The sequence below is a fragment of the Psittacula echo genome, assembly GCF_963264785.1.
Source record: "Psittacula echo genome assembly, chromosome: 1".
Taxonomy (NCBI): domain Eukaryota; kingdom Metazoa; phylum Chordata; class Aves; order Psittaciformes; family Psittacidae; genus Psittacula; species Psittacula echo.
This window is the reverse complement of record NC_137735.1, coordinates 11,920,542-11,945,934: the sequence shown is the minus strand read 5'-3', so window position 1 is coordinate 11,945,934 and position 25,393 is coordinate 11,920,542. Positions and strand designations below refer to the sequence as shown.

Below are 25,393 nucleotides of genomic sequence, written 5' to 3'. Positions count from 1 at the left end.
TAGGAAAGATCAAAGCACAGTGGTAAATTACACTTGCATGAATTCCTGAAAGTCAGGTGAAAACAGCACGTACAGTGATCATCTAGCATGGACTGAGCAACGCAGTGCCTGCATCCCTGTTTGTGTGCTTCTGTTCTGGTGCTGCTTCAATGATTGCCCCAGTTGGCAAGGTAACAAAGACAGGTTTACTCTTTGCTTCTCATCTGTGGTTTTGTGGTTACTGCCTGTGCTGGCTCAAACAAAAAGTAAAAGCAAGGATCGTGATTGTAAGTAGCCATAATCCAACTTGGGCTAGCTCCAGTTCTTCTGCCCTTCTGTTACGTGATGCCTGAGGCACTTGTTAGTATCTCTTGGAACCATTGCACCACTGCATGCCATTTTAAGGAAAACTGAATTTTTTGCCTGTGTTTTGTACAACATTGCATTGTAAATAGCAGCAATTTAGGAGCTGATTGACAAGTAGCTTAAATGTCTATGCAGCAGCAGTGATCTGGCTACTGCATGGATATGAGGAGGGAATCTCACCTTTACATTATCATGAACTATGTGGGCTTAGAAACATTTAGGTTGGAAGAGACATTTTAAGATCATGAAGTCTAACCTTTAACCTAGCAATGCCAAATGAACCACAAAGAAGTAGCCTATGAAATAACCTCACTCATGGGACAGATATGTGTCTTTTGAAGATTTCTCTATTACACCAGGAAAACAATATCATAAAATACATTAATGAACATAATATTGAGTCAAATAGGCAAATAAATCTTGTATCTGGGAAAAATGGGCTACCTTTGAAGACAATTTCAGACCATACGGGTTTTAAACCTTTTTTTTTTTCCCTATGGGGCCTGTTTTTTCAATCTTTATTTTTAAAATATTTATGCTACTTTGCCAAATGCTGACGATGACCTTGTGTTATCCTTAATGAAACACACTTCCTTTGAGTGTGCTTCATTTATTCTTAGAAAAAATATTTCTGTTCACAGTTATGGTTGCCATTGCTATTTCAACAGCATGTGTTACAACGCTGTGCTTGAAAAAGGGTAAAAAAGGAAAGAGAAAGGTCTGGCTTTCAAAAGAAATGGATTGAATAAAAGGAGAATATCATCAAGAAAAACCCTTTCATATGTGATCTGCCCCCAGAGTAGCTAATATAGCAACAGAATGATCAATTAAGCTAATATGGTTACACAGAAGCTCTTCTGTATGTCTAGGAACTGAATCTAGATCTCTGGTGCTTTAGTCCAGTGGTTTGTTTGTTGGAATATTATTTCTGTATGTCAAATCTTTTTGTATCAGAGCAGTTTGGAAAATACTTGTTTAGGCAACAGTACTTATTTTTCTGCAGATATCTTAAGAGATGGTTTGCAACATCTTTACACGCAACAGGAAAGGCTATGGCCCCAGCCTCTTACTATGGGGAGGTCCAACTGATTAATTCTGTGTAGAAAAACTGCTTCCAGATTTGAATTTAGAATTGGATGGCACTTGGTGAGAGGGCCAAGTGACTTTGGGAATATTTGGTTACTTTTAAAGCTTCTGTATCTCAGAGTAAAATTGTGTAGCATATATTTATCTAGCATCATTTAAATGTGTTTTCATTGATTTAGTGGAATTCTCCTAATTGCTCCCAACAGATATTCTGGCCTGAAATAGCTGCTGAAGCTGTTAGTACAGACACAGGAAAAAAACGCTTAGAGCAGAGGGAGGAGAGGGAGAGAAAAGAGGTTGACATCATGATTATAAAGCACATACCATGCTTGAAAAATCACAGAAATAACCCCACAGAAATATGTTATAAAAGTCTAGTTCTGTAGTGGCTGGCTATTAGTAAGGATCATAATAAATTTATTACCTGACTTTAGTTAGGGGAGAGACATTTAACAGAATTTGTGGCTGACTGTGAGAACACATATCTCACATATTCCTGGGTTTGAACTTCAGCTGTGACACTGGGATCACGTCTGCCTAAATCCTTTGCAAACTGTCGTGATTTTCTTTCCAGAAAGTAGAGATATATTTTTACTTTTGTGCATGAAATAGTTAATTATTTTCAATGTACTGAAGATGAAAAGTTGCTTTCATAAGGAATTTCATCCATTTTAGGTATAAAATGTTTGAAATGTTTGCAAGAAGAGCATGATATAAAGATGGCATTAATACGCCTGTAATGTGTCAGCTGTGCTTTACAGTGTGCTAAAGCTGAGGCTCTAAAATGGTGCATGAGGAAGTGCCACGGTGCTTTTCTGGGAAAACCTAATTTGATTGAAGCAATGCAAATACCAGCTTCCTTTATCTTTGGTATGATGGCGAGGCATTTGGAGACTTCGTGTCCCAGCATATTCTGTTTCATTTTTATTTAAGCAAAAGTTCAAACAGAGTTTAGAGGAGGATCAAAACTCTACTTGCTTATCTGACTGCAGCTGATCTCATCCTTTTGAAGTGCATCTAAAATTAATGTCTGTCCTTTAGTGAATTCTCTTCTGAAATATGCAGCTGTGTGGAACAAGTAGATAGGACTGTAAATGCTTCATATCAGGGTTTTGTCTGTAAAACGGCAACATTGAAAAACTGATCAGACACTTGAAGCCCTAAGATTCCCATAAAATACACTCTTATTAGATGAGAGGAAGATTGAATTCTCAACTCAAATTAAATGCTTACTATTTTGAAGTATTTGTGAATGTGCTGTAAGATACTTCCCTCTCCCTCCAGTTCAGTCTTTTAAATGCAGTGTTTAGTATTGTTAAAAAAAAGAGGCATTTAGTACTATTAGTATTCTTTCATTCACAAGGCAAAGTAAAGCTAACATTTGTGGTTTTCACCTTTGCTTTGACAATGCGTGTACTAGTCTATGTGTTCACTATTAACTGATAAGTGTGTGTAGTAACTCTCACTTTATCACCTGCTGTTATGTTAAATGAACTTTCACAGGTTAATAACATAAGTAAGCCCTGTCTAAAACAGATCTCACATGTAAAAAAAGGGAAGGTATTTACCTGTTCACTTCTTTTAGTGCTGCTGCTGACCTCCAGAAGTGACTGAAAATAATTTAGGAAATTTGAATCCTTCATACTATTAAATTAATATTACAGGTATTTTGGTTCAGAACTCAGAGCAGCCTCTATGAGAGATCACATAAAGTTCCAATTTAAACAAATCACTGACACTGGAAATGCAAAAAAATATTCTTCACCAATTATTTGAAGTTTCATAAAGTCTGGAGAACATGTGAGAAAGTCACAGACAGCCGTACTTTTCCTATTTTTCTTAGAATTAGACTACAAAGCATTTTATTCTGCAAGATACATAGAATATGGCAAATACCAAAGTAAGGTGATAGGTCACTTGGTGATATATAATAGGAAGGAATGCAGAATGCATACTGTGAGAAATATATGCTTGGGCTAAAATCACTTTAGACAGTTTAATCTGACTGTGATTTGAACCTGAACGTTTTCTGATTCACCTGCTTACCTTTTTCTTTTACAGCTGGGAGAAACATAAGAGTTAAACTGACTTTTATGTCCTTTTAAGTTTGAAGTGCGGACATTATAGAAAATATAAGTCTTTTAATCCTGGTTTGCTCATGCATTTTATTCCTGCTGTTCTGTACATTTGCTTAGCTGGCTTTTTTTTTGTTTGACATGTAGGTCTTTGAAGAAGAGCACCACATTTTGTACCTGGACCATGGTGGAGTTATTGTGGCCATCAAAGACACCTCTATCCCTCTGAAAATACTCAAGTAATCCTACAGTCAATTATAGTAGAGCTATTGTGTATTCTAGACCTCAGGCAAAGTTCATAGTTTAAGATGAGCATTACAATGTTATTATGTATGAAACACAGGTGGGGTCAGCTTAAATTAATGATCATTAAGTCAACAAAATATAAGTAGATATTTTCTTAAAGATTACTTTGTGGTGCTGCAGGTACATTAATCATAATACATTTTTCTTGCATCAGTGTAGGTATTTTTGCTTAAAAGGCTGTCTTGGAACTCTGTAGTACAAGCCATGTTCAGCATGATTGCTACCTGCTGCTAGTTTGCACCAACAATGTAGGGCAATGTTGCTCAACCTATGATACATATGTGGCTTAGATATTCAGTCAAGATAGTTCATTCGTACTGTAATAAAGCTCTGTCCCATCCAGTGGCCACATTAGTGAAGACTTGAAGAATAGCCCTGAGTTGCTTTGTCAAGAGGAGTATAATGTAGTCTTTGGGAGCCATTGGGGAAAGGACTTATGTGTGCTAATGTGCTGAGTAAAACAGTATGCAAGAAGCCTGGTTCATTGAGATATTTGTGCATAAATTAACTATGGTATGCATAGCTCCTGTCATATAGTGATAATGCAGCCAATAGCTTTCTTAGCTTGTTTGATAGGAAGGATTTGCTGCAAAGCATTTTTTATAAAATACCAAGTTTTAAACTGCATGATAGTGAAGCAAAATGTGGTAAACTTATGTAGTGGTATACAAACCTATCATCTTTGGCATAAAACCCCTAAGATATCTTCATCACTTCTGACTAGGTCAGTTTTTGTGTAATCATCTATTCACTATTAGGACTTAAGCTACGTACTTGGTTAGCTAGAATAAAGCCATCATTAACTATCCAAAAGACATGGAGGAGACATACAGAAGAAAAGAGGCTTTGATTCATAAATTCTGGGTGCACACAGAATTTGCAGTATGTTTTGCTGATTCATCAGCATCTTCTACAGATTTTGAAGTGGAGGGTAGCAGCTGTGAAGGGCCATCATCTTGATGCCTGCAGTTACACATGTTTTAGCAACTGGGCTGTTTTGCCTCTCATGTTTCACTGACCTGTGCTTCACAGGTCTCTAGCTCAGAGACTACTAGAAAGAATGAAGTGTAAATTAACTTCTTGAACCTGCAAGGTAGCAAGATAGTTTGTTGACAGACCTCAGGTTTTATCCACCTGAGAATTTCCATTGTGGCAAATTTATTATGCACCTTCTAATAAAGATGTGAGCCCCTGGGTATGTTTCTGAGAAAAGATCACATTAATATGATATACTGTCTAGGCATATTGTATTTTGGTGATCGTAAATCCTGGGCTTTAGTAGTGAGAGGATTTTTTTGTTTGAATAAATGAGTTCTGTTATGTATAGTAATAGTTGTAAATGCAAACCATTTCTGCATTTTTACAGGTTCAGCATAGATGAAGGCCAGACTTGGAGTACACATAACTTTACTAGCACGTCAGTCTTTGTAGATGGATTACTTAGTGAGCCTGGAGACGAGACACTGGTCATGACGTAAGTTTCTGGCTTCATCTCCTTTTCTCAGGGTGCTCTCTGCTTACGCACTTGAGCCTATTTTAAGCTGTGGGTGTTTGAGATAGTGCTTGAGTCACTGGCTTTTGCTTCTTACAGGCCCACAGACTCTTACAATGATGTCTATTTTTTTTTCCTTTTTTCCTCTTCTCTAAAGATTCTCAGGCAGACTTCAAAGATGTTAAATACCTGTTGTCTTCATGGTGTACACAACTATATTGTTGTCCTAGTAACTAGCATTGTAGTACTTTGAGTAAGCAAACACTGTAACAACTACATGTTTTTATTCTGTGCAATGACTGAGGCAAACACTGTTATAAATAGCCAAATTCTGCAACTCAGGCCCCTGATTATCTATCTTTTTTCCAAAGGGCCAGGGTCATTTGTATCTGGGCTGCAGGTTTTGCTTCATCTCTAGGATAAATGCTAATATTTTAAAAGTATCTGAGTGTGCAACACACCTGTCCAGTTAGGGTAGAAGTCAAAGAATGTTGCCTGCAGCAGGAAAGGAGGATGCACTCAGAGATGTGCAGGTTGCTGTGTGTGCTCCTGTCAGAACAGCTTGTGCGATCCTTCTTGTTGGAGCAGTCCTTTATGTTGGAGCTCGGTGTGTTTATGACATGCTTTGTCTTCTAAGAGTTACAAATAGAGCTGCCTTTGACATGTACCAGTAGTGTTTTCCTCAGGAAAAAAAAATAAAAGTAACCCAGCATGGAGCTGTGTAAAGGATCCTCAGCAAAACAGAAATCCTGCCGCGGCACTTAAAACAACACACCAAGTTTATACTGCGCAGAGATGAATTTGGTCACTTCATTCTTTCTTTTTTTCTCTGTTGTCCCGTTTATCGTCCATTATAAACATATATACATATACTGAGAAGAAGAGTATTATCCCACCATGCTCTCCTTCTCTCAAGTATAGGTTTGTTATGGTATAATATATGCTATGCAGAGAAACCTAAACCTCTGAATGAAGAATTTCCATTGATTTCAGTGGAAGTAGAAGCAAAAGCTTATCCTAAACTGTACTTACTGTCAGATAAAATTCATACTGGTGTGATGAATATATGCTCTGGGTTGTTTTTTTTAATTATGAAATATCCTTAAAAGCAGTGATTTTGTGAAGATGTAATTAAATAACCAGGTGAATGGGCTAAAAAGCTCTTGTAAAACATGATTCCTTTTTGAAATCATCCGTCTGAAATATATAAAACTGTCCCTAAATTTTGAACATGAGCCTAGATTGACAAAAAGGTATCCTGTGTCTTCTGTGTTTCTAAGTGCACTCTTGACTACAGCATTTCAATGACAGCCTAGTAGGAACTTACTTTGCATTTAGTTCTACTGAATATAGAGGTGTCATACACTTAGTATCACAGACTGGCCCTGAAAGACTTGCAGCGTTCCTACCGGCCTTTAAAGATAATGAGAGGAATAAACCTTCACTGTTTCCTTGTTGTGTTGTGTCAGCTCCCTTGTCTCTCCTACTGCCTTTGATTGTGTTTTACCTCCAGGGTGATGTTGTCTGCCTAATGGTGTTCTGTCTGACTTTACATCAAGACCTTTTGTCGTTCTGTTTGGCTTAGGTCATTTCCTCACAAAACTTCACGCTTGTACTGAGTTGCTGTGCATGACTTAATCTGCAGTGATTTGCTGCTTTTCAGAAATGTCATCCAGTGATACACTCCTGAGGAAAAAAAAAAATCAACTGCCATCTTTTCCATTTTATTAAGTAAAAAGTGTTATTTCTTCTGGATAGAAGATGATAAGATCAACTTGTGTATTGTAATGGAAATGGTGTCTTTCACCCTGAGGAATCCCCAAATCCATTACTAAAGACCTAGGGTGACATTTCTCACTTGTACAGGAATTTAGTTTTCTCCCTTTCCTATGGAGTTTGCTTGAATAAGGACTTTGAATAAAGAACCCAATCTTAAAATCTGCATAAATTAGGAGAGAGAGCATAACCCTGAAGTGGGAAGGTAATAACTGGCCAAGTCTACAGCGATATTGTGGGACACTATTGCATTTCAGGCTTCTAGAATAAACTCACAAAAGAGTCAGAGAATATTTTACTTGTACAGAAAGTGGCTGCGACCATAGGATAGAATCCTGGTTCCACTGAAATCATCTTAGGGATTTCCTTCAAGGTATTTAATTTGTATTTAAAAAAAAAAAAAAGAATCTACAAAAAGGTTATCTGGAAAGATGTTAAGAAACCTAGGAACAACGTGTGCAAGGGAATTCTCATTCCCAGCATGGTGACTGGGACGTTGACCTGACTTGTAAGGCATTTCCATTTGAATTCCTGTTTTAACATCCTAATGAAGTGGTCTGGTAGCTTTGCTGAAGAAACAGGGGAGTATGAACCTGGTTCTCTCAAGTCCTTATTTCAGAAAGTTTTGTGTTTTCTCCAGAACAGAATAAAACAAATGTTGATTTGTCAGAATTTCTCATAAAACTGGGTTGTCATCTGCCAGTCAACATTAATCTAAATCATTCATCCAAATCCCCTGCAGTATTCAATATATGTACACTCAAATGCCAAGGAAAATATATTTTATTCTGTTGTGCTCTGCAATAGACCTAGTTAAGACTTTGAGGAGTTTTAAGTGGTAAAGTACTCAAAACTTTAAGAAACTCATTCTGTGTAAAAATCAATTTCTAAATAGACCTAGTTAAGAGTTTTAGAAAAGATAAGCAATAAAGTATTCATAAAGTTTAGGAAACTCAATCTGTGTAAAAGTACATTTCTAAATGAAGAGCTCAAATCCACCATTTATTGCTAAATGAGTAAGTAAGATTTGCTAAGAAATTTTCTCAACTGATATATATTCATCAATTCATATATATTTGCTCATATTATTCATATGTACATTCATGTATATTTTATGGTCTAGCAGGCTTTGTTTTCTCTAAATTCTTTACAAATGAAAGTTACTGCAACCTAGTGTTATACTTAACAATATGTTATGTTTGAGAAAAACTACTTAATAATGCTATATTGAGTAATGGCCTAACTCAGTGGAAAAAGGAAGAATTTTTCTATGTCTGAAATATTGATGTTCCTCTTCAGAGGAAGTAGTTCATATAATGAAAGTTTCAAACCTGTTAAAATGACTTCTAAATCACATTTCAGCTTCTCGGAGTGTTTCCCAAACTGGGTTATTTAGATTGCAGTGTAAATCCAGTAGGCATGATAACCATGGTACCGCAGGCCATGGCCCCTTTAAAAAGGCCAGTAAGAGGTTGCATAAAAGGACTGCTTTTCTTTATGTCAAGTGGAATCAAAATCTTCCTCATCGGTAATTTTATTATTTTCCAGAGGGTTTTTTTTTCTAAGGTCTTGTAGAGTAACAACTTAAGATGCTGCTGTGAACCTTATGACATCTCTGAACTGCAGAACTCCTGCATGTGCATTTTCCTGTCTTGAAAGTCTGTTTGTTCCTGTTGCGTTCCCAGGTGATAGTGGAAGCAAGGAAATAGTCTTAAACTTACTCAAAACGGGTGGATATGATATTAACAGGTGTTAGGGAGAACCATCTGGATTTGTGCAGCTGTAAATTCTGCTAGGAATGTCAACCTCACCTTTAACAACATCAGTAAAAGTCAACATTACGTGTATTTGTGGGGCTTATTGTAGTGCCACATGTGGCAGCACACTACTTTCCTGTTTGAGTAATCTTACTAGGTGGAGGTACTTCTCAGTGTTGTGAATTCTTCACTTTGATCTTTTTCATACTGCAACCCTTAAGAAGTGTGGATAGATGGTAGATAAAGCCTCACTATGTAAAAGAGTATTTGATTTCCCAAGGAAAATTCTAGGTTTTATTTGCAGCTAGTTAATCTGTTGTTTGAGAAGCATTGCTCAGTTATGAAATGATTGTTCTACTCTGCATAATGAGGAGCATACCTGTTGGCAATAGATGGAGGAAACTTATAGAAAGTCAGGAAGAGAATGGTGAAAAAAGCATTGAAAAAGCAAACTGGTTACTCTGCTTCAATCTAATCTACATACCTGCTAATCCAGATGTACAGGTGTCTGTTCAGAGGCAAGTATAATGCCTTTACCGTCATCTCTGTAAACACAGATGTTAGCAGAGCAAGTCAGTGCCAACCTGTGGTCTTGAAGCCAAGACCATGGGGCTCCCCTGTCTCTCCTTCTGCTCAGAAGAAGTTCACAGGATAAAGCATTGTTTATTTCTTTTCTTTCCATAGTTTTCAAAACATACTGAGAAGCATGGGAACATGGTGCTTCTTGGTCTTGCTAAAGCCCGTATTTAGGGCAGACCTGGAAACATATTTGAATATGAGGAACTGAAAGGTTAGGAATCCATGTCCTTTAAGAATCTTTTATCACTTTGTCCCTGCTTAAAGGAGAAGGACAGAAAAAGGGTGACACATGACTTTTTCATTCAGATAGAGTTTTTGTGTCATTTTGAGCCCCTGTCACTGAGTGACTGCAGCTGTGTGTCGTGGTTTAAGCCCAGGCCGTAAATTAGAACCACGCAGTCTACTTCCTCCCCCACCCCCCCAGAGGGATGGGGAGGAGAATCGAAATAATGTAACTCCCACGGGTTGAGATAAGAACAGTCCAGTAACTAAGGTATAACACAAATCACTACTGCTACCACCAATAATAATAATGATAGGAGAAATAACAAGGGAAGAGAATACGATACCGCCCGCCGGAAAAGAGAGCCCGACAGAACAGAGAACATGCCCTTCCAGGTAGCTCCCAGTTCTACACCCTGGGCATGACGTGCTGTGGTATGGAATACCTCTTTGGCTAGTTTGGGTCAGGTGTCCTGTCCCTGCTTCCTCCCGGCTTCTCCTCCTCCCTGGCAGAGCATGAGACTCACAAAGTCCTTGGTCAGTCTAAACATCACTGTTATCAGCTCTGTTCCCAGGCCGAAAGTCAAAAACACAGTGCTGCAACAGCTACTAAGAAGGAGAAAAACTGACTGCTACTGCTGAACCCAGGACACTGTGATGCTCTAAATTCGCTTTCAGGGAGACAGTTCCATTTTAGCTTATAGTTCTAGTAAATGGTGATGATGAGGTAGACATTAGAAACTTGAACCAACACTAAAATAGTATAAACATTTTACTTAGTTTCAGGTGGGGTCTTGAACTCCATTTTGCTATATTTGCTATATTCCTCTCAAAATGAAGGCGCTACCATTTAAGTGAGCACAGGCTATTTACTCTGGCTTTGTCAGGTGAAGTCTGAATGAAGGATCTCCTACCTGTGACGAAAGAGCCCTGATTTTTAAATATGTGAGTTGGGGGTTGGAAGGGAAGTATTAGCTAAGGAAGTAACAGTAACAGTTTGTTATTATCCCAAATTAACTTGATTTGAAGTACGATGACAGCAGAGAGCTGAATGAAGGAAAGCTATCCTCTACTATGCCATATGTTTCTCTTTAATCTATTTTGTTCACTGTCCAATTTGTATTTACTTCTGCATAAGGCATCAGGCTAGGCATTAAATCTGCAATTTTTTCCTAACAGCTTGCATGTTAAAACTTTGTTCTTGGATAGGAATTTACCAAATAGATGGAAAAAAAATGTTGGAGATAATTAACAAATGTTATGGAGCCACTGAGCTTCTGGATAAAATGGGAACAGGCTCATCCTGGTCCTCCACAGCACTTCTAAGAACTTAGGCATTCATTTCCATTCTTTTTCCTCTGAAAAAGAGCTGAAACCAAGATGTTTGGGCATTAAAGAATGAATGGCAATTATTATTGGGGAGGAGGGGTAGGAAACAATAAAAAAACATATTTTGGTTCAGTTTCAACTAAATTGTTTCCTCCCCTTATTTTTCACTTTGGCAACCAAACAAAAAAAAATCAAAACAAAATAAAAGCCCAACCCCCCTACTCTTTTCTTTAGTGCATTGAGTATATGCATGTGTTTGTAGTGTAAGGCACTTAAATCATAAGTGTCTCGGCATATTTGCACATGATCTGTTGTGTACACAAGCGCTTTTTATGTGCAGTTGCTTTATACAGGCAGGTGTCCACTTTTGCACATGGAAGCATCCATCATTTCTGGAGTTGCAATTTAGGAAGGCCACTGAAAATGTGACCTCTGTTACGTTCTTTTGGGGAATTAGAAAAATAGGCTGAATTATAATCTTGATGTATAACAGACTGCAGCTTGGATCTTATGTTACTTTCATCCATTTTACTAGTATGAACTCTTTGACTTACCTAGTTGTTACTGATTTTACAATGGTGTAAAGGAATCAAAGACAACTGTTAGAAGGAAAGCATGGCTATAAAGATTAATCTATCATTTTCTTTTTGAAAATGGTAAGCTTTAAATAGCACTGTAGGACATAGTCATGGCTAGCCTGCTCTTCCAACCCATATCCCCTTGGAAACTTTGTCATTACTAATGCTACTGCCTCTTTGAGTTAAGGAGAAAACTACCTGTTGGCAGTGATTACCCTAAAGATAAAGCACGTCCTTCCATGCCACAGCCTCATCACTTTACTCCCTCAGCTTGGTAATTTCTTTACAGATTTTGGCATGGGGAAGTCATATGTCTCGCTGTATGTTCAAAGGCACTGTTATAATATGAACTCCAAGAGGCAAAACAAAAGGATTGTGACATTTGCTTTTCCAGTTATATTGTCATTGTTTGTGTAAAGGTCTAAGTGAAGTGAAGGACTTGGATCTTTGAGTTCACCATAAATTGGAAAGAAACTTCTAATACACTACTGTTATGTAAAAGGCAAATGGGAATGTTGACACTGGTTTTATGTAAATGGCCTCTGATATCTAGTGAACTATAAGGTAGATTAAATATTTAATGTGCAGTTGCAGCTCTGTTATAAAAATTATCAGGGAGGTGTGACAGTTAAAAAAAAAATTAACAATACACTATGTTGACTGACAATTATATTTCCTAATAATATGATTTACTACAGGAAAGGAAGACTTATATGGGGAGCAAGATCTAAATACCACTTTTATCGTAGCTTTGTGACTACTTGCATTTAAACAAATACTTTCCCAGAGATAGACGGAAAGCTGTTAAAATAATTAACTAGTATCTCTGAGAGTCTGGTTTCCTTTCCTAGCTAGGTCATATACTCGCTGTTGGATGTTGAGGTTTAGTTCCATAAAGAGGTCAATGAACCTGCCTTTTTGCACATAGAATCATAGAATAGTTAGGGTTGGAAAGGACCTTAAGATCATCTAATTCCAACCCCCCGGCCATGGGCAGGGACACCTCACACTAAACCATGCCACCCAAGGCTCTGTCCAACCTGGCCTTGAATACTTGGACATCTTTGCTTATGTACTGCCCAGAGGAATTTAGAGATGTTATCTAACACAGAGCCATTGAGATTGCCCATACACCTGTATGTAGGGTCCTCAGCTGACTCTGATTCAAACCCTACCTTTTATGGTCAGTAGTTTTATGCATTCAAAGGCTCTCCCAGAAAACTAGAGATCCCATTCCACCCTGAACTGACACATCAAGTTAGCAGTGTGTCAATAGAGCAGTCAGCTTGCTGTTTCAAACATCGTGGTTGTTGACAAAGTTATATAGAGGAGAGCAAAAGCCAGCACAGCACTTGGGAGATTAAAGCAGCGTGTCTAGAATGAGAGTCATCTTATTTCAAACAGAAGTAGCTGTGCCTCATGCGTTGTCATCACTAGTCTTCAGTACAACTGCAAAACTTGGACAATTTAAGATGCTGCATTAAACATCAATAAATTGCACATGTGCTGTCTTTGTGACCTTGGTGGTATAGTACAGCAGGATCACCCCTGCCACTCCATGGTCCTTGAATGTTCTTAGATACTCATCAGTAAAGCAAAACTGTTGCAGGTTCAGCTGTGCTGCTCTGAGGATCCAGACACAGGCTGCTTAAAGCCATTCTCTTTGTCCAGAGATGATATAGCTAATGGCTCAGAGGTAAAGCACCGTAATACTACAGCTCAAGGTGTATCTTAATTTATATGGGATGAGATGCATGATATGGAACACTGTAGCTCAAATCCATCTGCTGTGGCAAAGAATGTTTTGATGCTGTGAAAACCTATGAACAAAGTCCTGAAGAACACAGCAGAAAAGCAACAGAGGAGGGCAAGTGTAGAGGTTATAAAAAGTTATGGCTGTGACATTTGAAGTGAGCAGTGTGTTGTCAAAATCATTTCTGCTGAATGAAGTCATGGAAGCTGAATATTTACCTGGTAAGTCTCTGGGAGCCTCCAGCATCAGCACCAGCATAGCTTAAGTCAGGTTGTTTGCAAATGATACAGGCAGCAGATGGCACAGCTACTACTGTGCATCTGAACTAGGAATAGCAATTGAATAATGCACTTTTTTATTGAATAGAAGTGTGAATTTAGTTGAAAAGATTATCATTGCATATAATTTCTGTTAAATTAGCTCCCACTGATTATGAGCTTTATCAGAAACAGAAATAACTAGCAATCTTGCAGCAAATAGTTTAAATGAGTTAGCTTAAAAACTACATGTAACTGTCTTATCTATCAACTGATGCAGTCAAATTAAGAAATTATGTGCTCATAAATGAACTAGGAACAAATGTACAAAGTTGGTTTGGCAACTGAAACACTGAAGTTAAAATTATGGATCACAAATTCTTGCAAATAAAACTAAATTAATTTCCAAGGTAATTGGAATTTCTTTCAAAAATTATTTATCACAGTGTCATCTTTCACAGTTTCAACAGAATTTATTTGATGGCTTTCTAATGAAATATAATTAATCACAGGAGGGGTTTAGTACCTTATGAATTACTATCATCTTCATATTTAACTTCTAATCATCAGTTACACTTGCTGCACCATTCCAGTTTTTTCCATTCATATGATTTTATTGGACATATATATTTTGCACCTGAGCAATTAGATTGTGATTGCTGTTATGCATTGCTTTATTGCAGCTCATATTTTTGTCTAATCCATTGACTCCTACTTAATACATGTACATCTTTTTTACTTTGGAAAAATACTTCTTTTTTGTTCTAATGAGATTTGGCAATACAGTTAAATGGGCCTCTCTGGTGCATGTGCAAAACCCTTTCGTGTTACTGCAGTAACAGCATTAATAATCATTAAGTCTTTTTTGTCAAACAGTTTGCTAAGCTGGATTCCTTAGAAAATTTACCCCAGGAGTTACAAATCTGTATGACTGCATTTTTCATGGGGTTTGTGACTGTGCTGGTACACTTCCTTGAATCTCAGGATTGTTACTTAAGGCAAAGAATGATGGAATCAGTAGTGCAGTTACTGCGCTCTGTCAGAACATGGTTTTCAGTCTGTAGACTCAGAACAGCCCTAATGGAAATGAGTAATTTTTTTTGAAAGAGGCTGGACCAAGAGGCAGAAAAGTTATTTCTTTCTCACTAAAAATCCACAGAGGAGAGGCTTATAGTTCACCCACTGAAGTAGTGCTTTTGCTGTATACACATATAGTTTGCATGTAGCTTCTGTATTACTTTAGGAGAATTTGCATAATCTTTAGAGGAATTTATATACGCTTTGTAACTTTATATAGGATGTGGGACTGGGCAATATAATCTCAAAAATCTGGCTCTAATCCTGTTTCACTAATTTCTTGCTCTAGTGAGGGAGAATAAACAACCTCAATATCTTGTATCATTACCATCACAGAATCACAAAATGGTTGAGGTTGGAAGGGTTCTCTGGAGGTCATTACTGCAGCCAGCAGGACTAGAGAAGTAATAATCCCCCTGTACTTGGCACTGGTGAGGCCATATCTCAAATTCTGTGTTCAGTTTTGGGCCCCTCACTACAAAAGAGACACTGCATTGCTGGAACTGAGGTTGTTTAGTCTGGAGAAGGCTCAGGCAGGACCATACCCCTCTCTACAGATAACTGAAAGGAGGATGGAGCAAGGAGGTGGCTGATCTCTTCTCTCAAGTAACAAGTGATAGGACAAGAGGAAGCAGCCTTAACCTGCACTAGTGGAGCTTTAGATTGGATATTAGGAAAAATTTCTTCTCTAAAAGGGTAGTCAGGCATTAGAACAGCCTGTGGCATGGCTTAGTGGTGGATTTGGCAGTCCTGGGGTAACAGCTGGATTTGATAATCTTAAAGGTCTTTTCCAAACTAGTTGATTCTATGACCTTTTCTAACCCCCCCTGCTCAAGCAGAGCCACCAAAAGCCAGCCACCCAGGATCTTTTCCAGATGACTTTTGAGTATCTCCAAGGTTGGAGACTCCACAACCTCTCTGAGCAGCCTGTGCCAGTGCTCAGTCACCCTCGCAGTAAAAACGTGTTTTCCTGATGTTCAGAGGGAACCTCCCATGTTTCAGTTTGTTCCTGTTGCCTCTCAGCCCCAGCTCTCTCAGCTTTTCATCATAGAAGAGGTGTTCCAGCCCCTTCATCACCTTCATGGCTCTTTCCATTGGACTCCTTCCAGTCTGTCCATGTCTCTCGTACTGAGGAGCCCAGACCTGGACACAGCACTCAAGTGTGACCTCACCAGTGCTGGGGAGAAGGAATTAGAGAATTGTGCAGCTGTAACTTTTTAAGTTTATTGATCTTTGTCCTTCCTGGGTTTTGCCCTTCTTCCAGGTCTCTTTGAAGACAACTCTTCAACCTATAACAAGACCCTCTGAAGACATTTTATTGTACTTCTCATCTTTATCTTTTCCAGAGAAAAATGCACTTCTTTCAAGCTTTCTTCATTCGTTATATTCTCTAAGCAGCTTATGAGTCATCCTTGCCCCTCTTCAAATTCATTTTTAGTGGGTGTGTAAATATGCATATAACATGCATATATATCTCCCAAATTTTAGGTGTTTGTTATTTGACCACGTGTGTTAGTAAAAATATTGACTGTGGACCCATCATGTCTTTGTGATACTTACCTCAAAATATTTCTGTGTTTGATGACTCCTTTTTGAAAATGGATTCTTCTAATTGCATATGTACTCCCATTCATCATTACAGTGATTTTATCTGCACTGATGCTTCCTTTTTTATCTTGAGACAATGTCAGCTAGGACTGTGTTACAGTTTTCACAAAGGTCAAACTATGCTACATTTTCTCTATACACTAAGCCAGTTACCCTGTAAAAGAAGTAAATTACATTAGTTTGACATGATTTGGTTTTGACAAATCCATGGTGACTGTTATCGTTTTAATTATCTCCAAGGTGCTTATAAGTGGGTAGCTTAACAATTTGTTTGGTATCTTTGTGGATACCAAAATTTATTCTTTAACTCCCTTGGCTCTGTTTTGCTGGTTTATATATATAGTTATATGCACACACACATATATGTTTTTGCTCCCTCCATATATACGTGTGTGCACGCACGCATGTATATAAATACGTATATATATGTGAAATGTTTCCCTTTCCATACTTATCTGGAATCACCCTCTGTGAGGTCTCAAAGATAATTATCAATAGTTCAGTGATTATTCTGTTCTGTATTGAACTCAAGCATCCATCTCCTTTCCTATCCTTTTCTGACTAATCTGCCTGAAATAACTAACACAAATGAAGAAAACGTCATTTATTCATAAAAAAATACCTTTTTGAGCCAGGAGTGAAGATTTGACAGGACTTGGCTCCTTGCACTTGAATGTATTTGTTGATAAATGGATTAATAAAAGAAATGTAACCAGTTTGTGAAGATTTGTGGTGTCTAAAGAATGATTTTTAAGGTGGATAGCTGTATAAGCACATAATGAAGTCTGCCTTATTTTAATGCCTTGTATGGAAGAAAAAATATTGTAAAAGAAAAAAATTCAGGTATTTAGCATACAAAAGACGCTTCTTGCCTGACAGCAAAACCAGTCATATTGAAGCAGGCATTGTGGAAAAAGCATGAGACCACCTAAGTAGTCACTTTATTGAATACGTAACTACAGGTGATTTAAGATTATATGGTGACAGCAGCTCTCAGGATCCAGCTGAACCAGAAAAAGGGAACCAAACCTGTAGGTCTCAGTGAGAGAAGTGGGACCACACACCTATGTGCACATATAGCCACATTGTTTAATTTTTGTGTATTGTTTCTACTTCTAAGGCATAGGTACATTTAGAAGGAAAGTAGATGCTTCAAGTCCTTTAATCTCAGAGCCTTACAAGAAAAGAGGAAGACATGCAAACTAAATACAGGTTTCTGTTTAGTTAAGTGTGCTTCTGATGTTGAAGTTTCCTGTGAGCATAGATTGTTCAGCCACTATAATGTGAGCATAGATTGTTCAGTCACTATAATGTGAGCAGTGTGGGCGATAACCTGTAGATATTTGCATCTCCGTGCTATAACTGAGAAGCAAAGACAGGAGAAAGAAAATGGGGAGATTACTGTACAACTTTAGTCTCTACAACTATTTTTCAGCCTGTTTGGTAGACTTCAGAGCTCTACATCCATCTACCAGAAAGGATGCTTAGTATGATGACGTTGCCTCTGTGCTGCAGAGAATCCATGATTTCCTAACTTCTGATGTACCCTAGTTCCACTTTGAACCTGGTATTCAGGACAAGAGAAAAGACTGTGCACAGCAGAATGCTTTTAGCAAAACTGTACCATTCCTGCTGTTTCTGGATTTGGACAAAACTGAGGGCAAAACAAAAGGAATGAATTAGTTTAGAGAATGCTACTAAATCTTGAAACATGAACTCCGTGCAGTATGAACTGCACAGAAATTGTTGGCTTCAGAATCAAGCTTAAATTCTTTGGCAAGTAAATCACATCACATAAGCTTGATACAAACCACAAATACATTTGACTTTTGCCCAAATAGAGTCTTTATCCTTTCTAATTTGTTGCTGGATGTCATACTTAACTGTTTTGTTTTGGAAATAAATATTCTGACTTTGAAAATTTTGGCTGCTTTGAAAGTGCAGTTTGGTTTTTAAAGCAATGAGATTTCCTTTCTTTTTTCCCCTCCTTTCCTCAAAGACATTTACAATTTGTGACTGTTCTTTGTAATACATGGGACTAGCTGAAATGGAGACTCAAGAGTTCCTCAGAACAATGTGTAAATGCAGTGTATTCCTTAGAAACAAATGCAATTTCATGATACTGCTGTGAGTTTAAACAATAGCAGATTGCCATCTGAAATCTGTAGAAACTAAATACAAAACAAAGCCTCCACAAACAAAAAAAAGCCCAAATAACTGAAGAAGTTGCGCTACAGTCACACAGAATGAGTGACAGAGCTGAAAACTGAATCCAGTGATCCTTCATTCTGCTTCCTGATCTGATATCCCTGTCAAAATCTGAGCATTCTGTATATTTCATATTACAATATAATAGACAAAAATGTTGGTTTCCAAATTAGAAATGGTAGTATTTTTCCAACTAAATTACTGGATAATTTCCTGGGGGAAAAAAAACAAATCTATGAGCTATGTTTTCTTTTATTGTGAAGTTTTGTGGACAATTAGTGTTTGCTAACTAAGACTTTGTATATGAAGAGGAATGAAAGTGGGAGAAAAAATGCGAGAGACTTTTAAGTAGGGAACCATGACTGTAGAAAGGGAAAGATAGAACTGAAAATTTGAATCTCAGATGTATGGTATTTATTTGCAGTAAGATTTTACTTTTAATCTTTCTGTTCAGAGTCTTTGGACATATAAGCTACCGTTCAGACTGGGAACTGGTAAAGGTGGACTTCAGACCATCCTTCCCCAGGGAATGCACTGATGATGATTATGAGTCTTGGGAGCTCACAAATCTACAGGTATTCACAGCCTTATGTTAACTGCCAAGCTTTTCCATAGCTTTTATATTCATGTAGAACTGTGTGCTAGGAAAATGTTTTCAAATAGCATTTGGATGCTACATCCCCAGCTTTGATCTCCATATGTTGGTATTTGCTGATTTTACAAGAGTTTAAAGTGGGAGAGGATTTTATGTTCCCTTCAGTTGTGTGATCTGTGTCCTGGGAAAGACAGAAGTGTATCTGGTGGTTTGCCATAATAATAGGTGGTCCTGCTGGGTTGAGAAGCATATACCGTAAACTAAAGTGTGTAATATCGATTGAAGCAATTTCAACATGCATTTGTGTGTTCTGCCAACTTTCGGACTACATACTGTACTCATACATAAATTGCCATGAGTAAAGTCCATTCCAGAAGTAATTTAAGTTATCAGTGGACCAGTCAGGTAATGGAGTCCAGTTGTTTTGAGCAATACCATTTCTGCAGTAATGCATTAAGGCTGTGCTAATCCTGGTGTTCTGGCCAAATGCAATTTTGGGAAGCCACATTCTCTACATGATGTATTGTCTAAATGGCGTTTGGTTTTTGGTTTGGTTTGGTTTTTGGCCTTTTTTTTGTTTGGGTTTTTGTTGTTGTTGTTGCTTTTTCTTTTTTTTTTTTCATTAAATGAAATATGTCATATAATTCATAATATATTAATCATAATTCTGATTATGTTTTACTCCTTCCAGTACATTTGTTCTCTCTCTCTCTGCAGGGTTGGGTTTTTTTGGCTTATGACTGTACTGCTCCAGCTTTTATTTGCTAGTTCTAATGCCTAATTTTACACTACTTGTTTGGGAATGCTGTGTATTTACAAGGAATGTTATGCAGATCTGAGCCTAAAGAGTAACAGTATTTTGGGGTATTGGCATTGAACTGTCCTTCAGAAATTAGAAACTACTAAAATGACTTTGACAGAGTACTTGCAGCTGCCTGGTTACCAGTGGTGTGTGTTCAGATAGTCTTCATTCTACCTGTGTCCGCATGGTTAATGCTTGTTGACTGCTGACACGAGACACAGTGATTTAGCTAGACCTTCAGCAATCTGCGTCCATGCTGTATTTTTAAATGGCCAGTTGTAGAGTTGTGCCTAGGTTGTGCACACATGAAACATGGGGTTAAACTGAACTTGAATTTTCAGGAACATCTTTGGATTTGTGCCCTGAAATATAGTCTATTTTACAACTGTGTAGTGGCCCATTACTGTACAGCCATGGATAAGAGAGCTTTCTATACCTGTAGATTTGAATATGAGAGAGTTTATACAAGTTTATAGTCTTGGTAGCAAGACCAGACTTTCTCAGAACAATATAAGGTCACGTCTGTGTGATGTAGGTTACAGTGTGCAATAAGTCCGGTGCTTTGATGTTCAGGGTGATCGTTGCATCATGGGCCAGCAGAGGAGCTTTCGAAAGAGGAAGATTACATCATGGTGCATTAAAGGGAGAAGTTTCACATCAGCTCTCACATCCAAAGTTTGTGAATGTGTGAACTCTGATTTCCTATGGTGAGTCTGTCTGTGGACCTTTTGATTTATTGTTATGATAGTTACTTAGAGTTTGAGATGGATTTATTTTCTTCCTTTTGCCTCTCTCCCCACATACCCATGTATAAACAAAAATGCAGTCCGTTCTTTGAATAACATGATGCTTTTGCATTTGCCTTTGTTTAAAAACACTGCTGTGTTTTAAGTATTTGTTTTACCTGACTGAACAAATCCTGATGTTTTTTCTCTATTGATCAAGACTTGAAAAATTACTATTAGATTGATTTGTAAGGCAAGCAAACCCTTTCTATTTGCAAATAAAGAAAAAAAAAAAAACCCAAACCCCAACCCAGAATAAATATGTTGGTCTGAGTGGCAAAGAAAACCTTTTAAAAATCTAGGCTACCAAAAGAGTTAATTTTGCAGAACTGACAAAGTAATTGCAACCAGTTTTTCTCCAAGTGTATGCAAGTCCTGTTGACATTAGACTTAGAACAGAACTGGCTTTACCAGCTTGCATGTTCAGCTGCTGGAATAATACTAAAAAAATGGTTTTACTCTTAAAAAAGTAGTCTCATCCACACCAAATGAATGAATGAATGAATGAATGAAGTGGCGTTGAAGTAACACTCTTGGTGTTGATGTTTTTCAGTGATTATGGGTTTGAGCGCTCCGCACCTCTGAAGTCAGAGTCCAGCAAATGTTTTGCTGACTTTTGGTTTAACCCCGAAGCACCTCCTGAAGACTGTGTGCTGGGGCAGGCATACACCAGCAGCACTGGGTAAGCTGATTTTGTGTTTTACTGACTTGCAGAGCCTTCCAGAGAGGAGGAGAACATTCCGACCAAGGGCGACAAAAGCAGTTTGAACGAAACGTAAATAAGGCAAACTGGAAAAACTGGGAAATGCAGAAATTCTGACTCTGATTTAGAACATGTGCAGAAGCTGCCTGCAAACTAATGAAAGAGAAATACTACTTTACATGTTCACAGCAGTTCAAAAACAAATCCATTTGTGAAGAGGGAGAGCTGTCGTCTTATTATTTTTTCCTATAATATTTTGTGGTGTGTTGTAGCCGTTGTTTGGAATGTCCATTCAGAGCCTTTTCTTTTAGCCCTTTGCTTGGGTTCAAACCAATTTTCAGTTTGAATTCAGTTAATTACTCTAAGGAGCCAGTATCATCTCACAGAACTTCCCACTTCACTTCTATAGGGGTAAGGACTTCTGTGGAGAATAGATTCTTTTCCTGACCATATGGGCCACTCAGAATCAAAGGAAAGCTTCAGTAACTGTAAACAATACAGCATAGAATATACAGTACAATGTAGTCTGACGTCCGTGCTGAGAATAACTTGCAGCTGGCATCTATTCTGGCTTATCATAACAACATCTCTGTCGGTTGTGGAGATGAGAACCAAACGATGAAATGTCAAATCTGGCAATAGAATCACAGTCTCTGTGTATATTTGCCTTACTGAGGAAAATGATGCCTTTTGGGTTGTGGCTGACAGCTGTGGTATACAGAATAGGAATTCAAAAGAGTGAAATCTGACTCCAATTTTAATGGATGTTTAAGAACTCATACCTGAGTGAAAATGATCTGTAAATAATTACTGTACACATCTGATGTTCAGTTATTATTTCTTTATAAGTGTTAGGTTTTTCACTCTTTTATACTGCTATGTTAAATAAATGCTTTAAGCATTTTAAGAAATGCATAGATTTGAGAGCAGCAGTTAGACAATTGGCTCTGGGTTAATGCGGAAGCTACTTAGTCTAATTTCTTCCTATTCTTTGGGGGTGGAACCAAGACCTCTATTGCACTGAGGAGTGCTGAACATTAGGAAAGGGTATGGCAGAGAGGACAGCAGACGATCTAGCTCGTGAAGGGCTGATCAGTCATGTTTCCAAATTTGAAAAGGCAGACTCTTCCAATGCATCCAAGTGGAATTGTTGTTGTGCTTCACACCCTCTTTCTTCAACAGGTTTCACTCAGCAAAGGCAATATCCCTTATCAAAGTAGTTGCATCATGAATTCATTTAGATATCTGTAATCTTGTCTGTTTGTGAACCCAAGGAATATTCATTAGCTGCCGTCACACTCATATTCGGTGCCTCTGACAGTATTCTCCTCACTTCTGATTCACTGTGCCCACTGTGTACTGTTTTTGCAGGTACAGGAAAGTTATTTCTAACATGTGTGAAGGTGGCGTAGACCTGCAGCAGAACTTAGCACAGCATATGTGTCCATTAATTGCTCCCAAAGGACTTCAGATCAGCATCAGGGAAGAAAGCCTGGCCATTAAGCCTGGGGAAGACATCACCTTCATTGTCAGACAAGAGCAGGTAGGAATGAACATTGGCTTTATGAAAGTTTCATCACTACTTTTAGGGTTCATTTCCTTCCTCCCTGCTTTGCTGCTGAATAAACATTAATTTGTGCTTGAGACAAAGATGAATAACTCTCTAAATATTGAAACTTCTGTTTTCAAGTAAATCAGACAGTTCAGTAAGCTCCGTAAACCCCTGCGTTCTGTCCACAGAATGGGATTTGTCTCCCCAGCATCGGAGTCAGTAATTATTCCTTAAAGGCAACAGCTTCTTGCAAAATCAAAGGAACTAAATTACCAAAGTCTCCTTAGACTGAAAATTTCATCTGCGCTATCAGAGAAGAACAGAAACACAGACAACATTTAATATTCTGATTTAAGTGTTTCTGAGAATCTGCTTTTCAGAAAGGAATGAGGCAAAGCTTTACAGAAATCAGCAAAGAGCACAACAAAAGGACGTTTATTATATATTAGTTGTGTTCCCAGAGATATGGATTTTTTTTCTGTTTATTGAGAGAGACAATGCCCTAAGGCCCTGACCAACAGCAGTGAGTAACTTTTGGACGAATTGTTTGCTGTGGGTGTATTTCCTAACGCTTGTTTTTTAGCATTAGGCTATAGCTGCTGTGCTCAGGTTACCACAGTGTTGTACTTCCTGGCTAACCCCACTGATTTGCAAGAACTTGAACAAAGTTCACACGTTTTGGCAAACCTGTGCAATATAAATCGGGCGCTTGGGATTAATTTCTGTAATGGAATCAAGAAGGTTATGTGCAGAACACCGGGCTGCTAACACTTCACAAGCTCTCTGTCCCAATGCTTGCTGTGCCCCAACAGTTTGTGTGGCAAGTTACGCTGCCTTCTCTTTTTAGGATTTGTTTGAAAATGTTTATTGTAAGAATAGAGCATTTGGTTGCAATTTGGACTCCTAATGTTTTTGACTGGCAGTTTGACTTTTTTTCCTACTGAAGCTTTCAGGAATCTCTGTGGCAATACTGAAAGCATTTAAAACCATTCAAAAACCTTCAGAAGTGAGGGATATGGAAGGGAATCCCGTGCTGTGTTTTCTGATGAAGTCTTTGCTCGGTACTTGAAGTGCAAGGCAGATTTAGAAGAAATCTAGCAGTTTGCTGCCCCCTATGGCTAAGAATAATATTTATGCTCAAATGTCCTGAAGCGTTTAGGGTTTAATCTATACAACAATGTCTAAAGAGAATTCTTAGCATTTACTGAGTTTAAGAAACAGCTCTACTAGGCTAAACCAAAACATACCACTTTCTCTGCTGAACAAAATTGATTTACTTGTTTATGTGAATGCATGTTACTAGGTGCAGGACATCAGGAAGTAAAGAAAACAGGCTTTGGTATGTTTTAGCAGTTTACAAGTGACTTCAGAAATAACAATAATGTATAGTTATAATTATTTTTTATGAAATTCTGTTGGCTGAATGTATAAATGAACAATGTCATTACAATCATCTATTTTGCATGGAAGAGGAAGCCCCAGTTCCTTTTAAATTTAGCTGTGTTATCCCTCTGTGACTTTTTTGTTATCTGTCAGCTGCTCGCTGTCTTTTCTGGTCAGGAAAACAGAAAGTGCTTTGGCATTTTGAAGGCAGCGCTCTCATCTCAACACTAGGGAAGCTGTTAGAATAAAACACTAAAAGAAGCTTGCTTCCATTGGCTTTCAACACTGGTTTCTGTCTTACCTGGAAAAAATATGCATGTGTACTTGTTAGCATAAGAAAGAGTGAACAAGAAGTGTTTGCAAACTAGTATCACCTAAACAGGTTCCACTTACTGGCACATTGCTGGCAAGAAGACATCTCTTTTGCATTAAACTTCAATAACATTATCTTCTTTGCTAAATTCTAGTCATCTGTTGTCAAAAGCAAGATGTTATTTGGAAAAAAATACAGTGAAGAAGCTTTTAAGTTCCTTTATGTGTGTTGAAGTATGGTGTTAGGTATTTGATAACCCTATAGGTTCCTTATTATGGGTATTCTTTTACATTGCAAGCAGTGCTCTTTCATCTGATAAAATATAGAAGAAAATTAACCAAACTGCAAAATAATAGAAAGAGGAAATAACAGTATGTTTTCCTTCCCTTTGTAATGCCAGGGTACGTAAATTCTAGGCTTTGTTGCCTCCTTTGATTTTACATTAGTGCTGACTTTTGGGATTACGTTTTGATATAAACCTGTTTCAGAGAGCGGCTTACGGGGAAGTGATTTTTGAATACTTTGAAGGGTGTCATCCCTCTGCTCTGATGGCCATTCAGGTCACCTGATTAGCATATGGATGTATATATTCCTTTCCTAGAGGCAATGAAGGGTTTTAAACCAACACTGTTTTCACAATACAAAGTATTTTCTACCAAGCCTGGACCTGTAGCCTGTTTTAATTGTATGATTGTGATGGCTGTGTGCTGTGGCAAGCAGGGAGGAACATATTGCTAAAGACTACTGAGGATGCAGGGCAGCTTACTAAGGCAGTGCTGCCATGAGTGTTGAGAAAGTGTTGCTGCTAGCAG

The 25,393-nt window shown here is 38.0% G+C and overlaps 1 protein-coding gene across 1 annotated transcript in view; it reads left to right on the top strand.

The window, feature by feature from the left end:
- SORCS2 (sortilin related VPS10 domain containing receptor 2) overlaps window positions 1–25,393 on the top strand; it is a gene marked incomplete at both ends in the record, with an annotated part of 556,540 nt that overhangs the window by 503,965 nt on the left and 27,182 nt on the right. The window contains 6 exons of the mRNA XM_080638949.1: window positions 3,654–3,745; window positions 5,179–5,286; window positions 18,903–19,023; window positions 20,419–20,552; window positions 21,184–21,312; window positions 22,705–22,876. Of these exons, the coding sequence (XP_080495075.1) occupies window positions 3,654–3,745; window positions 5,179–5,286; window positions 18,903–19,023; window positions 20,419–20,552; window positions 21,184–21,312; window positions 22,705–22,876 (756 nt within the window). The remainder of the gene's footprint in view (window positions 1–3,653; window positions 3,746–5,178; window positions 5,287–18,902; window positions 19,024–20,418; window positions 20,553–21,183; window positions 21,313–22,704; window positions 22,877–25,393) is intronic.